Source organism: Camarhynchus parvulus, chromosome 26 (genome assembly GCF_901933205.1).
Source record: "Camarhynchus parvulus chromosome 26, STF_HiC, whole genome shotgun sequence".
NCBI classification, from domain to species: domain Eukaryota; kingdom Metazoa; phylum Chordata; class Aves; order Passeriformes; family Thraupidae; genus Camarhynchus; species Camarhynchus parvulus.
The window spans coordinates 267,298-283,185 of NC_044596.1; the positions used below are offsets into that span (position 1 = coordinate 267,298).

At 43.9% G+C, this 15,888-nt stretch overlaps 1 protein-coding gene across 3 annotated transcripts in view; it reads left to right on the forward strand.

Moving 5' to 3' along the window:
- CEPT1 (choline/ethanolamine phosphotransferase 1) overlaps positions 1-11,995 on the forward strand; it is a 31,924-nt gene extending 19,929 nt beyond the window's left edge. For all 3 annotated transcript variants that reach the window (XM_030965714.1, XM_030965715.1, XM_030965713.1), the window contains 5 exons: positions 2,363-2,447; positions 7,216-7,347; positions 7,999-8,157; positions 9,355-9,480; positions 11,186-11,995. In XM_030965714.1, the coding sequence (XP_030821574.1) occupies positions 2,363-2,447; positions 7,216-7,347; positions 7,999-8,157; positions 9,355-9,480; positions 11,186-11,305 (622 nt within the window). In that variant the 3' untranslated portion in view covers positions 11,306-11,995. The remainder of the gene's footprint in view (positions 1-2,362; positions 2,448-7,215; positions 7,348-7,998; positions 8,158-9,354; positions 9,481-11,185) is intronic.
- The last annotated feature ends 3,893 nt before the right edge of the window (positions 11,996-15,888 follow it).

The following is a 15,888-nucleotide window of genomic DNA, read 5'->3' on the forward strand; positions in this document are numbered from 1 at the left end:
ATTCTTAGATTTCTGTCCAGAGGCTACTTGACATCCTGCAAAAAAAAAATTCACTGAATAATTCCAACATCAGGCATGTGCTTTACTGATATCAAGCTTATCATTTTAAGTCATCTGACAGTGGTTTTAATGAGCATGGGATGTTCCCAGGCCGTTTTCCTCCTTGGGATTAAGAATTTGTGCTTTCTTTAGGGGATAGTTTGGTGTTTAGTTTCTCCTCAGTAGGTCTTAATGCTTTTGTCTTCTGTTTTAAGGAGCCATTTGGTATTAAAAATATAGAATATTAAGGTGGAACTGAAGTTAAGACTCATATTTGTTCTACAGTAGGAGATTCTTACTATAAGTCAGGGTTAAGTTTTTAACAAATACCCTTGGCTGCCTGATACTGTTTCTGTTTGAGTTGGAAGGGCAGAGCCCTGGGCAGGGGAGTAAAGGTTGTGCCATGGCTGTGTAAAGATAGAACTGTTTCCCTAACCTCAATCCAGGCACTGCTCCCTGTGTATTTTTTGGGCTCTCAGTCTTGTGCAAAGGTTTGTCTGGCAGAATAACTTGGTTTTCCATACATGACTTTTACTTTATTGTGCATAAGATTTCTGCCAAAAGGAACCTGGTTTCCTATCCCAGGAAAGCTGTAAGTTACCTCCATGACTTATTAGTCACTGTTTCTGTGAACTATCTCAGTTTCTTTCTGTTCTTTAGGAGATAGACAGAAGTAGTGAAACGGGTTAAAACACATTCCTGCACTCCTGGAATGGAGTTGCTCCAGTCCTTCTTTGGCTGGACACACTGAGAACACGTTTCCATGCTGACTCCAAGGGCTGGGAGGAAGTAATTTGCATTAAATCAGTTGGTTTGTGTATCTCTGCTGAGCATTTTTATTTTTTTCTTGCAAGGTATCTCAATGGCTCTATTTGTTTGTATCAGGACTGAAAACTGAGATATTTTAGAACATTCTTTCCTCAGTGGAAGTCAGTTTTTCCCCCAGCCAGTTGTGATCGCCTTGCAGGATTGTTATTGAGCAAATTGAATATAGGAGGACTCCAAAAGTTGCTTCCTGGATGTTCTATCTCCAGGCTTGTGTAGTGGAAAGCAAATTGGCAAAGCAATCATGGAATGGAGTGGTGTGGGAAGGACCTTAAAACTCATCTCATTCCAACCCTGCCATGGAGATATCCACCATGGGATTTAGGTGCAGCCTTGGAATGATTCCTTGTGCATGTGGCTCTGCTGCTGACCAGACTGGAGATCCTCAAATGAGAGGATCCACTCCCAAACTAAAACAAAGTCTATGGAGAAACCCTGAGCTGATACTAAAATCAATTCCATGGTCTTGTAGCTCATTTAAGGCAGACAGAGGAAATCCCACCCCATAATGCTTCTTCCTTGTGCAGGTGATATCAGCAGGGTTTTGTCACAGCAAAGCTTGTGTGTGCAGGAAGGGATTTGGAGTCTTTTAGGTAGAGCTATCTAATTGGAAATATGGATAAGCCAGAAATGTTTCAAACTGACTTGAAGGATTATTTTGATGTAGCACTTCAGGGCAAGATACTATTATGTGGCTATAATATATATGTTATATATAACATACATCTATATGCATATATATAGATGTATAGAATGTGTGTCCCTATTTATATCATCTATAGTGTATATACACCCCAATATATATATATATATATATATATATATATATATATATATATATATATATATATCACACCAGCAAGTCCATCCTCTTCATTTCACTTGTATTTTTATATACTCCTATTTCTGGCATTCATTTGTACATCCATTTTCCCCTCTTTCTGCTCCTTAAAACAAAGCCATACATTTTCTGTTTTCTCCCATTCTTCCTGCAGCACATCCTGGCTCTGCTGGAACCAGAAGTGGTTTCTCTTCTTGCTGCCTCTGCACCATTTCCATCAACCCTTTAGGGATTAAAGCTTGATGCTATTTAGAGGATATTCATGTTAAGATAGGATAGGGAATATAATAGGGGTTAAAAATACATTTTTAGAATTTATCATCTGTACTAAATTCTTTTTTTTTTTGGTGGACAAGGTTAAAACTATTTATTTCTGCAGCTGCCACTGGGCAGTGAAGAGTTCCAATGTTTCTGGTTGATAAAATGGATTTCTGTTATTGCACTGTGAAGTAAAACAAAATTATAGTACAACATTGCTCTTAGTTTGAACAATAAAGCTAAATACATTTTTGCCTTCTAAATTATTGGTGAGTTTTTCCTCTTTTCCTCAGCCTTTATACTGTGCATGACAGAGCTGTGCTGCTGAGCTTGCAAATAACTGACTTGAAATTGCTTTGAATAATTTTGCTTTTTTTTTGGCTTTTTATACCTAATCAGAATTGATGTGACTGAAGTACAAATCTTCATAATAATCATGCATTTACTGGCAGTGATTGGAGGACCACCTTTTTGGCAATCTCTGGTAATTTTGCTTGTGTTCTTATTTTATCCTTTTTAATAATCCAGTGATCACTGAAGGACTCCTGCACATCTTGAGACAGTTTCCCTTCTGCAGGAAGGTTTCACTTTTCCTTATAAATGGAAACAGATTTTTGAATTCAGATCCCATGAAATTAACTGTGGGTTCTGTCTGTACCAGAGTCATTAAAGCAAGGTTATTTTATACCCTGTGCATGCTGGTAAAAAGCTATCAAACATTTCATGAACTTAAACCTTTGGTGAAATCCTGGCCAAAACCTGAATGAATTTCATGCAATAAACAGTGGAGGAATATTAAACTGGGATGAGGATTTGGGGGAACTCTTGGAGAGCAGTTGGGAGCCATCAGTAGATAATTAGGCCTGAATGTGGCTGATGACTCTTGATTTGTGTAGGGGGACAACCCCCACTTGTCAGGTTTTTCCTTTTAAACTAAGATGATCCTGATAAAATGAGCTGTTAGCACAGCCTGGCTGCAGAACTTTTATTTATATCTATGTCTATGTATTTTTCTACAATATAGACATGTTGATATAGGCTTGCCAGGCCATGTCAGCTGACAGTTTAACAATAATGATAATTATAATAATAGTAATACAATAGTAAGTATTACTGAAGCCACATTGAGCTATCAAAATGGCATTGTCCACAGAAAAGCATGTATGTGCATACATAAATTAAATAAGTTTACTGGAAATAAAATCCAAAGCATTGATTTCCTGAAAGGTTTTCCTAGTTTTCCTTCCTGGTTATTGATCTTCTCTCTGTATTTGATAAATGCAATTCTTAAGGAGAAAGAAATCTTGATTTCAGTAACACCAAGAGATGGTCAAAAGTCCCTGAAAAGCTTCACCCCAAATGGATGAATTTCTAATGTGCTCTGTGTAATGGGAGTAGTGAACCCACAGTATGTGGAGAGGATCCCAAATGAACTAATCGTGGCCATCCTGATTTTGCTGCTTATGCTTTCAGGCTTAAAACCCTAAAGCCCTTAATTAATTCTATAAACTGCAAAGTAAATACTATCTATAGGGAATGAGGGTGGGAAGGAATGATTACAGAATAAAATTAGGCTACATGTAACCTTATTGGTGACATTAATATCTAGAAATATTAATGTGGCCAACATCCCGATGCAGCTATAATTTAATATTCTGTGTTATCAAGAGAATTTATCAATTCCTGTTCTCAGTTTCCTTTAAAAAAAAAGTGTGTGGGGGAGAATGCTGCTACAGCAACCTCTGGCATAGTTCAGTAATATTTGTGTGAGCTTAGAAATGGATCTCTTGTTATTAAATAGCTTAAATAACTCCAAAATGGCCTTTTAAATAACCCTTTTCAGCAAAATCTTGAAATCTATCAGAAGTTCTGGGTTGGAGCAGCATTTACCTAAGGCAGCTCCCAAAAATATTAAATTATTTTGGTTAGTTTAACGGCGCATTTCTCCAGAGAACAACATTAATCAGGTCTCCCACGACAATCCTGTTTAATTCAATGAGTGATATTTTGTGTTCATTTAGAGATAAATCTTACTTACTGCTTGCAGAGCAAAATAAATCACACAACCCCTTCTCACCCAGCCCTCTCTAATCCTTTAATACTTGATGTGACTGCAAAGTTGGTGGTTTGGTATTTTCTGTTTGCTTCTGTTTGGGGGAAATGGGGAGTAGATGTGTTTGTGTACTCAAACATTCCACTTTTCATGGGAAAAGCAAAACACTCTGAACAGGCAAAATGCAGAGTTGTGAATTTTGGAAATTGTTGCTTTCATTACCTTTCTTTTAATTCCATGAAACTGTGTGTGCCTGTCTTGGCTCCCTCCTTTCTGGTGGTGTAAATTCTCTTCAAAGCCTGTTAAATGCTGCTCCCCATGCTCCTGGAGCTGGGTAATTCCTGTGGGATGCTGAGTGTGGCTCAGCTTGGATCATTTGGGACATGTGAGTAAAGCAAGGAAGCTTAGGGTAATTTGTTTAATAGATTGTATATTTGGAGTTGATTTTCCTGCTTGAAGCAAGAAAAGTGATGCAATTGTTGGAGTTTTCTCCCATAGGGTCTGGAATATGAAAAAGCACAAACACTTTGGGAATATGAAGCTGGAATTCAGCCGTCTGGAAGTTGTTCCTTGGGCAGATGTGACTGCAGTTTATCTGGACAGCTCCAAACTCCAGCTGGGACCCAGCCCTGTGAGAAGGACTCCTGGGTCTGAGTTGCCCAGCTGGCTGTGGTATTTGTGGGATTGCTGACAGGAGGAGTTCCTGGAGGAAGCGGAACTCTTACATGCTCCCTCCCTGCTGCTTCCATGAGCCCTTAGCTGGGCTCTGCTCTGGCCTATTCCCTCATAATTTTATTTTTTAAATCCCAATTCATTCTGCACAAAACTGATGAAATGTACTCTGGAATCCTGGGAGTAATTTTCTGGCAAAATGTTCCAGACTTGATTTAATGCTGGCTGTGGCAGCCGCTCCCAACTCCGTCCGTTGCCTGCTGCCACTTGGTTACTGCCATGCCTAGGCTCTTCCCAAACCAAATCTGGAATCATGGAATGGTTTGGTTTGGAATGGACTTTAAAGCTCATTCAGTCCCACCCCCTGCCGTGGGCAGAGACACCTTCCACTAGACCAGGTTGCTCCAAGCCCTGCCCAACCTGGAATGCTTCTTTCCCAGGGTTTACCTGGATTCTGCAGCTCTCTGGGCAATGCAGCTTTCCGTCTGTGATCAGTCTCAGAGGGTTTAAAAGAGAAAAATCTTTTACATTTGCCTGTAAAAGATGTGACTAGTCATGCTTCCCTGCATTGCTGCCATGGTTTTGGGAAGTTTCTCCTGCATGTGGCTTTGGATGAAGCCCCTGGAATCACCAGGAAGGGCAGAAAAATTGCAGGAACTATAGTGATACATGGAATACCAGGCAGGGAAGCCTTGCAGCTGTCTTCCAGTGTCCTCTGAGTTAAAATTCAGGGGCTGCGATGCCACTTCGTTGGAACATTTCCCTCTCTCCCTCCAGTCAGAGGGAAGAAATAAAAGTAACCTGATATTTACGTGATTTTGCTGTTTCCCACTTTTGGCTTTGTTGATCCCATTTTGTACACAGAGAAATTCAGCAGGTGCTGACTTTTTAATCCACTCCTGGCTTTCCTCTGCCAAATTTCTCTATGTGGCTGTTTCTCAATATTTTTTTCTTCAGACATGTTTTGCACTGATGCAGCTGCTGTGGAGGCCAAAGGGAGGGTGTTAAGAACCTAAAATTGGTCAAACTGGGTGTTACAACAGTGTGGCCTTATCTTCTCCTTCCCTGAGCATCCTTCTCCAGTGTTCGAGTGGTAGCTGGGAGTTCATGGGGTGTTTTTCCCAGCCAATTCCCTTTGTCTTGGGGACATGTCAACCTTAATGTCTTTTGACTCCTGTAATGGAGTTTGCTACTGTTTCCTTTTGCTTGTAAAAGTCAATCCACCCCATTCTTTAAATACCAAAGTTCTGAGGCAGAGGCCAGCGCAGGTACCTGCTTTTAGAAGAACTTGAGGAGTCCTGAGCCTCCTGACATTAATGAATGATTACAATTAGTGCTCCAGTCTGGGAATTCAAGCCTTCTCTTTATTTGTCTTTGTTCTTTCTGTACAATCTTGTAGGAAATGCTTTTTTTTTTTTTTCCTTAACAGGGTAGCCTTAGAAAGGGAGAAATATATTTGAGTGTCATGAAACTGGATGGGTTTTGGGGAGTAGGCTGACCAAGGCGTGAACAGTTAAAGCCCCTCTGCCTCTTAATCGTGCCGTGGAAAGATGAAGAGATTGAGTTGTTGAATGGAATAGAAAACTTAGGATCTTCAAGAACAATCTTCAAGCTCTAGTAGGGTTTGGACAGCGCTCTCAGGCACAGGGCTGGATTGTTGGGCTGTCTGTATAGGAACAGGGGTTGAACTGGATGCTCCTGATGGGTCCCTTCCAACTCATAATACTTCATTGTTTACCTGCTGAAAGCTACTCTGAGAGTGTAATTAAAGAAAAAGAGAAGCAATTTGACCTCCTTTGGCCTTCTGTTCCTGGCTGGACTCTTTGGGGAGCCAAGCATTTATTCAGTTGAGTGCCATGACTTCAGTTCCTGAATAAAGAGCTTTTAGTAGTTGAATAGATACAGTTGGGAGGTTTTGGGAAATTATCTCTAAATACTTGCTCCCATAACATATTTCCTGTGGTTTACTTTGGACTATTCTTCATTTCTAGTTTTTCCTGTTCTGCTTGAAACATGACTGTTAAAAAACGAAGGAAACTTTCGAAACTGCCTGCGCTTGTTCTCCCCTTCTTTAGCAACCTTATCCTTCCTCTCCTGGGTCACTGGCTCTGATCTGACTTGTCTGATCTCTTTGCTTGCCTTGCCTTGCACAAAAGTTTGGATCCAGTGCTTGATAGGGTTTATCTGACCATCCCCAAGTGGCTGTTCTTCTGCCCAGTTTGATCTTGACTGCAGCTTCAGGAAAGGTGATGATTCTCTCCTCTGGCATGGTTTAGAGCAAGTTCTTGGTTTCTGTCCATTTCTCTGCTTTTGATCTCTTCTCTGGTAATTGAACATAAGTCTGGCTTTCTGGGAAGCTTCATGGAAGCTTTTCGAAAATAAATTTTTCTCTGTAGAAATGTCAATCTCTGTAGAGCAGAGAGAGAAGAGCAAATTTGTTGAAAAGTGGAGTGTTTGAGTGCACCTGAAATATTAACCCAAATTTGCGTTTGTACATACTGTAACTTCTTGTCTCTCTTCCATTAAGATTCCAATACTGAATATTCAGGTGAAAATATTCCCAGCTCTTTGTACTGTGGCAGGAACCATATTCTCCTGTACAAACTACTTTGGTGTGATCTTCACGGGTGGAGTTGGCAAAAATGGATCCACTATAGCAGTGAGTACCTTGGGCTGTCAGTTCCTCCTCAGCACAGAGGCTCTTCAGCCACAGTTTCTATTTAACATAATCCCCCCTCCATGGAAAATATCTTCCCTTTAGCTCCTTGCTGGCTTGGGAAAAACAAGTTAATATGGCGTGTGTAAGAATAGTAGATTTAGGAGTCAAAGTTTTAAATTTTTTTATTAAAAGTACTCATTGTACTTAGATATTTGTTTTTGAATTAATGAGATAAACAAAGTTATACAAATACACCCCTCCCTGAAGAGGTCATAGAAAAATCCTGTGCAAAAATCCGTTCAGAAAGAAATTTTTCAAGATTCTGGGTTTCATCCTTCGGAAAGATCTATGTTATTTATATTACCAATGTAAAAGAATGAGTGGATGTGTCTGCAGAAGCACCTTCTGTTGCAGTGTTCTTGCTGCCTAAAATCTGATTTTTTTCCCCAGAACCAGAAAGTTTCCACCACATTCACAGCTGCTGCATGCTCAAGTTTCACTACTTTTTGTTCCTTTTACCACCAGCATTCAGAAAGATGTTTATAATGGGATTTTATTTTTAACCGCTCATTGCACACCACGTGAGGGACTCTTTGAGGTTTCTTTGCAATGTGCACGTTTTATTAACCTCATGCTTTAATCTCACCATAGGGAACAAGTGTCCTCTCACCTTTTCTCCATATTGGCTCAGTGATCGCCTTGGCTGCAATGATCTACAAGAAATCTGCTGTGCAGCTCTTTGAGAGGCACCCCTGCCTCTACATCCTGACTTTTGGCTTTGTGTCTGCCAAGATCACAAATAAACTGGTGGTGAGTGTGCCAGAACCTTCCCCAGTCTTGTAGCAGGGGAACTTTTTGTAGATTATGGAGCTCTCTGGGTATTCCACTGAGTAACTGGCACTTGTTTGTGCACTGAAGAGATACTTGTGCTTTGCTTTAAGTAGCCTGGAGGTGCAGCAGAGTCTTTTTGTGTTTGAAAGGGCAGTGGAAACGTGGAGTTGATGCTGTGGTTGCACAGGCAGCAGCAGACAGCTCAGAGCTGTTTCTCCCTCTTCCCCAGCTGTTAATTCACACATTTGCAATGTATTTGTGCACGTGTGAAGAGTTGGGCTGGAACAGAGGGGGCTGGAATCCCCCTCAGACACAGAAGGGAGGAAGGTTTGACAGAAGGAGAGGAGGTGATGGAGCTGCTGAGGTTTGGAACACTTCCTGAGGGTTTAACTTGAAGAATTGGAGGAAAATAGGGGTTAAAATAGTTAACAGGTTTATACAAGGGCAGAGGTGTCATTGAATGAGGGTTAAACAGCTCCTGCCTCAAAGGCCATCCCAGTTCTGCAGGCCTCTGTTGGGCTATTGTGATCTGGGTCAATGCTGGACTTAAATCACAGTGAAAGAGTTTAAGTTCATAGTGGAGGAAGAGTTTAAGCTCACAGTGGAAGAAGAGTTTCTTTCTTACCAGGCCTGCTTTGGTGCTCAGTCCCATCCCTGCTGTGCTGTGCAGTGAGGATGGAGTGTGGGATGGGTTCTGTGCACCTATGGAAGTGAGAAGGGCACACATGAACACCAAAAATGTTTATCAAATTGTAACCAGAGAGAGGTGGTGATCTTTATGGAATGGGAGAAAAAGTGGAGGGAGAGGAACACCAAGTGTCCTTGACTTTTTGAGCTCCAGCAGCTGTGAGTTTTTGTTTCCAGGCTCAACTTTAAAAGTTACCAGTCTGCTTCCATTTCACTGTTTGGTTTCTGGGAGGAGGAAGAGGTGAGCTGGAAAACTTGTTAGATTTTTTTTTCCTGTGCTACATTCTCTGCTCTAATAAAAGATGCCTCTCTGCAAACCTTGCATCTCTGTAGCTGTGGAGCAGGATGGTTCAAACAATATTGTTGCTGCCACTTGAGTATTTGGTATTTTGCAGTAATGTGGCTTGAACTGTATAGTTTTGGCTTTGTGTGTTCTGAAATAACTCTGCCCTTGCTGGCATATATTTATTTCTATTTTTTTTAATGCAGGTTGCCCACATGACCAAGAGTGAGATGTATCTGTATGACACAGCATTCATAGGCCCAGCATTGCTGTTCCTTGACCAGTATTTTAACAGCTTTATTGATGAGTATATTGTCCTCTGGATTGCCCTGGTGAGTCCAAGCTCATTTTATTAATTAGCTCTGCCACTAATTCATTGTGTTGGCTGTGCCCAGCTGAATCCCCTGGAGTGGGGGTGGATTTGAAGCTGGTGCAGAGCTGAACAGTGTCCCTGGTTTGGTGTTGGGACAGTCCTGGGCACTGTCTTTAGGGATGGTCTGGGTGAGGGGATCGAGGCACTCCCAATCAGTTTGCAGGGGACACCAATTTGGGTGGGATGTAGATCTTCTGGAGGAATCTGGACAGGTTGGATCCATGGCTGAGGCCAGCTGTGGGAAGGTCAGCCAGGCCAAGTGCCAGGTCCTGTCCTCGGGTCACAACAGCCCCATGAAATGCTCCAGGCTGGGAGAAGAGTGGCTGGAAAGCTGGGAAAGGATCTGGTAGCTCTGGTGACAGCAGCTGGACATGAGCCCAGATGGGCAACAGCACCTGGGCTGTCACAGCCATGGTGTGTCCAGGGGGCCCAGCGTGGTTCCCTGTGCTGGCACTGCTGGAGCAGCTCCAGCCCTGGGGACAGCTCTGGGCCCCTCCTGACAGGAGAGACACTGAGGTGCTGGGGTGTGTCCAGGGAAGGGAACTGAGCTGGGAAAGGGTCTGGAGCACTGGCAGCAGCTGAGGGAGCTGGGGGGCTCAGCCTGGAGGAAAGTTCTGGCTCTGCACAACTCCCTGACAGGAGGGTGCAGCCAGGGGAGGTCGGGCTCTGCTGCCAGGCAGCAAGGGCAAGGACAAGAGGAAATGGCTTCAAGCTGGGCCAGGGAAGTTCAGGTTGGATATTTGAAAAAAAAAAGCTTAAAGAATTAATCAGGCATTGGAATAAATTGCCCAGGGCATGATGGAGTTACCATAGCTGGAAGAGTTCAAGAGGTGTCTGAATGTGGCACCTGGTGACATGGGTTAAGGATGATTATAGTGGCTCTGGGGTGATGGTAGGACTCAACGATCTTGAAGGTCACTTCCAGCCTTGATGACTGTGATAGTTTAAAATTTCAAAGCACTGTTGCAAATATTCAAAGCTTAGATTAGAATATTTTGCAGATGAGTGTTGCTGCCTCATTAGCAGGGTCTCTGTGATGGGCAATGCTGGGGTGCTCTGGCTGTGGCTTAAGATCTGGAATGTCTGTCATGACTCCAGCACCCATTGGGATAAACATCCTAAATTCAGCTTATCTGGGCTTATCAAATGCACAAGTTTAATGTACAAAAACAGTGTTAACCTTTTGGTAAAATTGTGTTGATGTGATGGGAGAAGATATTGTGTGTGTGGCTATCACCATTCTGAGTTAATGGGGCATTTCACAGTATCTCTGTAGCTGCTGTAACTCTTTTCCACTTTCTGATTGTAGAATTAAGAGTCTGTCTTGTCTTAGGCTGGAAGAAAGCCCACAATTCCCAGAAACTCCTTAGGGAGTGACGCCCCATCCCTGGAAGTGTCCAAGGCCAGGTTGGACAGAGCTTGGAGCAACCTGGTGTAGTGGAAGGTGTCTCTGCCCATGGCAGGGCTGGAGCTGGATGGGCTCTAAGGTCTCTTCCATCCCAAGCCAGTCTGGGATTCTGTGGTTATTCCTGGAGTTGGAGATTCAGCTCAATGGACCACACTGTCCATTGTTTGTGGTGTGTTTGTGGAGTGTGGGCTGTTACACACATAACAGCACGTAAGGAACATGTGGGTATAACTGTGGGTGATTTTTTCCTGTGCAGATCCTGTCCCTGTTCGACCTGCTCCGATACTGCGTCAGTGTGTGCAACCAGATCGCTGCCCACCTGCACATCCACGTGTTCCGCATCAAGGGCTGCCCCACGCACTCGAACCACCACTAGGGATGGGAGCTGCCACAGGGGAATGGAGAGGGGGTTGGGTTTCTACAGGAGTGGATGAAGACTTGTAGGAGACTAAGGCTAAAAGCAGATAAGAACAAAGTAATTTATAATAATCAATGTTGTATAACTTTTCTTCTTTGTTATCAGTAACACTCCTTAACTAGTCTCCTGCCTGAGAGAGTGAATTCCAAGTACACCCTAGTCAACTTTCCATGTAGTCAACTCTGTTGGTTCCAAGCCCGGGAAAGCATGCAGGAAGAAAATGCTCTGTCTTTGTAATTACCTTGATTACAAATTAATCTCTCTATGGTGAATGGATCCCCACCAACTGAAGTTTCTAATGTAGTATAATTACAGCTGCAATCTGACTTGCTTTTAATTTTAATATTTCATCATCTCTTAGTGAAATACTTGTTTAGTGTCCACTTGGAATTTATTTACTAAAGACCTGAGCTGGTAAAAACCCAGAGATATCTCACTAAGTTGTGTGGCTGCAGCAGCTGCCAGGTGGGAGCCAGGCTGGGATGGTTTTTGCTCGTGCATTGCTGACAAAGCGGTTTCATGCTGAACAGGGTCCTGCGAGCCAAGGGGTGCCCGGCATGCAAAATAGTGTGGTATCTTTGTCAATTAATTTTATTTTTTTAAATAAACATTATCTAAAAAGACAACTTATTTCTCAATTTTCTTCAGTGGAAAAGACTATAAGAAAAAAAAATTACTGTTTACTTTTTTATGTATAAAACTTAAGCAAAATTTCCTTTCTGCTCTTAATAAATAAGAATTCTGAGAGCAGCAGTTGTCTTGAGATGTATATGTTGCTCTGTCATGCTTAGACTTGTGAATGACAAACCTGCCTGTGGTTTAGAGAGTAGTTTTCCAGTGCTTTTATGTGGATCATGTCATTCCAGGATCTCTGAGAGCTTTGCTTGCTATATAGTGCAGTAAGTTTGGGTTTCTTTTCTCTGTCATTGTTTTCATACAGTTTTAACTGTCATGAACTGCATGAGGGACACTAAGATTAATGGAGGGTTTAATTGCATGTCAGTGGAGTTCATGTGGTGCCACAGGCCCTGGCACTGAGGGGAACTTCAGCCTTGAGCAAAGGGGCTGAAGTACCAAGCAGAGAGTGACTCCGAGCAGGATCTGCCTTGGCTGTGGGGAAGCTGCTAGGGGGCAGCTGTAATGCTGGGATCTCATGTCTGAAATCCCAGCCCTCTAACCATGGAGCATCCCTCTGAAGGTGGGAAGGAAATCCTCTGTGCTGGGAGCTCAGGCCAAGGCAGTGCCTGTGGACAATCACATGGTTCTGAAGGAATTAAACACAGCTCATGGTCAGGTAAAAAAACCAAACCAAAAAACTTCACGCCTCAGTAAGAGTAAATCAAAACCTCACTCAGATCCTGTAAGTGCTCACGTGGATTTCCTGTGATACCCCAGTGATTAGAAAATGTGCTCAGGAAGTGGTGAGAAAACTCAGTTCCTGCAGTGCTTGGAGGTGTTTCAAACCCTTGTGCCCTCTCCCTGGGCAGTGCTCAGTGTCCGGCTGCTGTGGACTGAGAGACTGAGCTTGTTTGTGTCCTGGCAGGGACAGGACTGGAGGGAGCATGAAGGAAGGTGGCTCTGCTTTAGTGGTTGCAGTGTTTGTGGGGAGAGCCCAGGCTGGCCCTGCTGGGCTGTGCTAGCAAGTGGAGCAGAGATGCCAAGTCCTTCGGCTCAGCCTTGGCACTGGGAAGTGCCCAGTCTTGTGGCTTCTGTGCTTGGAAGGGTCTTGGTTCCTTCCCATGGAGTGGCACCGTGTCAGCAGGTGAGGTGGAGGTCATGTGTCAGCCTGGGGGCACTGGAGGAATCAGGAACATGCTTGGGATGAGGAGGAGATTCCTGTAAGGCTTCCCCACTCCACCCTTGCCTTCCCACTTTGAATCTGGTGAGCAGCAGTTTTATGGCAAGAGCAGCTGAGGGTTCTTAAGGGACCTGGCTCTGTGTTGGGGGTCCCATCAGGGTCCCTGCCAGGCTGGAGATAGAGAGGGGGTTGCATTCCTGCATCCTGATACACCTGGGGCAGCTCCCAAGTGTCCTGGAGCTCTGCTCCAAGTACCTTGGTGCCAGGAGCATCTCCATGCATGAGGTGACAGCTCTAGAATGACATTTTTAGATATAAGTGGAATTCAGGGAACTCATTGAGTTTTAACAGCGGTGAGCTGGGGAAAGGGTTGATCTGGACAATGTAGCCTCTGCTACTGTCCTTCAAGGGCAGCAGGTAAGTCTGCAAGGGAAGAGAGTAGAAGGGTTTGAACATGCCCTTTACAAATCACGTGTTTCCTTTCATCAGCATAAAGTGGGTGCAGAACAGTTGCTTGGAAAGTCCCTCCCTGGAGTGTGAGTGGTTTCCTCGAATCAGAATCAGTCTGGTGGTTCATCAAGTCCAACCTTTAACCAAACACCTCCGTGCTCACTTACCCATGTAAACGAGGAGATTCCTGCTCTCGGTCCTCAGGGGTTTAAGATTAGGCCACTCCAAATAATTTGTTACTAATACTTGAGACTGGAGAAGAACCAAAGTCTTTAAAAGTCTGTGCAGGACCAGACTTCCATGTGCAAACCTAAAGCCTGTTGCTGTTCAAGAAATGCAATAGAGCACCTTTTTCTGAGCTTTTCACTCCCTGGAAGTTTGGATGCCTCCAGCCAAGAAAAAATTCCATGTCTCTGCTGATGTAGTTTCAGTGATATCAGGGAACAGTCACTGCTAGCAATCCAAGCCCTCTAAAGTGCTGCTATGGCCCTGGGTTTGGTGACAGATAATGGAATAAATGACCTTTCCACCTGCCTTGTTTGTGGCCATGGTCACCTCAGATGTGCTTGTGGGGTTGAGAATGGGGACAGGGGATTTGTGGGCTCAGCCTGATCTCATGATGGGGCCCTTTCTGTTGTGTTGAGAAGACACTCAAGAGGGAGAACTTCTGCAGCAGCAGCACCTGGGAATGAGAACACACCCTGCTAAAACAATAAAGTTCTGCTCTTCAGGTTTTCCTCTCAGTTTGTAAAGAGAAGCTGGAAATTTCCACTGGGTGTTGTGTTGGCTCTTTAAGAACTGCTGAAAGAGTTCCCTTGCTCTGATAAGGAGTTTAACACAGGAAAGGGGCAGGTCAGGACACCTCAGGGCCTCTTTCTGTGTCACCAGCTTTGTTTCAAAGCACTATTTTCCTTCTCCCTCCTACCCAGCTTGCCCCAGGTACCTCCAGTGCTGCTGTGACCTAGCTGTGAGTGTGAAATGGAGCTGCAGAGGAGTTTAATCATTTCCAGAGGGTGAGGACTACAGCAGTTCAGAGGTTACGGCCAGGTGGGCTGGGAGTAGGGTGGGAGCAGGGGCTGTTCCTGCCCTGGAGCAGTGGGAAGCACTGGGCTGTCACCCTTGTGCTGGCTCCAGCAGGATGAACCCTCCCAGGACTGTTTGCTGGCACCGAGGCCACTGGCAGAGGGTGACACATGCCAGAGCATGAAATTATCTTCCCCAGAGCAGCTGCATAGCAGGGATTGAGTCCCAAATCAGCAGTGGGGGCTGAGCTGCCTGCTGGCCGGGCCCCAAGTTGTTTGGATGGTGTGAGTTGGCCAGTGCTCTGCTGGGAACTATGTTAACAATTTAGCAGAATAAACGAGCTCTTTCCAATTCAGGGAAACATTTCTTGGCGCTGTTTTATTTACTATTGTAGGCTTGGATCAAGTGTTGGGCAAATCTCGAGCAGGAAGAAGGATTTAAAAATACATGGTGTGTTATGCTGATGTGCTGCAATGTGACCCAGCCCCAGTGTCCCTGCTCCCAGCAGCCCTAGCTGAGCCTTGCCAGAGTGTCCCCAGCAAACAGTCTGTCCACCCTTTGGGCATTAAAGGGAGGGTATTAAAGCCAGAACTCAACAAATACCTATAAAAAAAGGAGAGTGACTTTTTACACAAGGAAACAGTAATACAACAAGGAGGAATTGATTTAAACTAAAATAGGAGATTTTTAGATGGCATGTTAGGAAGAAGCTCCTCTCTGTCAGGGTGGTGAGGCCCCAGCACAGGTTGCCCAGATAAGCTGTGGCTGCCCCTGGATGCCTGGAATTATCCAAGGCCAGGTTGGATGGGGCTTGGAGCAACCTGGGAGGGCAGAAGATGTCCCTGCCATGGGACTGCGTGATCATTAACATCCCTTCCAACCCAAACCATTCTGGGACTTGATGATTCTAAGGCAGCTCCTGCCCTTCTGAAGCTGAAGTAAATCCTAGCCTAGCAGCTGGAGCACTGACTGCATTTGAAAATTTATATATTTTTTGATTTAAGGATGTATTTTTGTGTATCTGTTTTCAGCAGTTGAGGAATAAATAACTTTCTGTCAGTTTTTTCTCCAGAAGGAATTAAGCAATCACACAGTCCAGTCCCTTGGGTGATTTGTAATTGTTTCCAAAAGAACTACTCCCAAAACTATGACAACTTCCCCATTTCTCAATGAGATGGTGTTTGGCTTCACAACCAAAAGGTTTGACACCTCCTCACAACATAATGAACAAGCAGGAGAAGAGAGAGGCGAGTGGCCTTTTCCAAAGGGA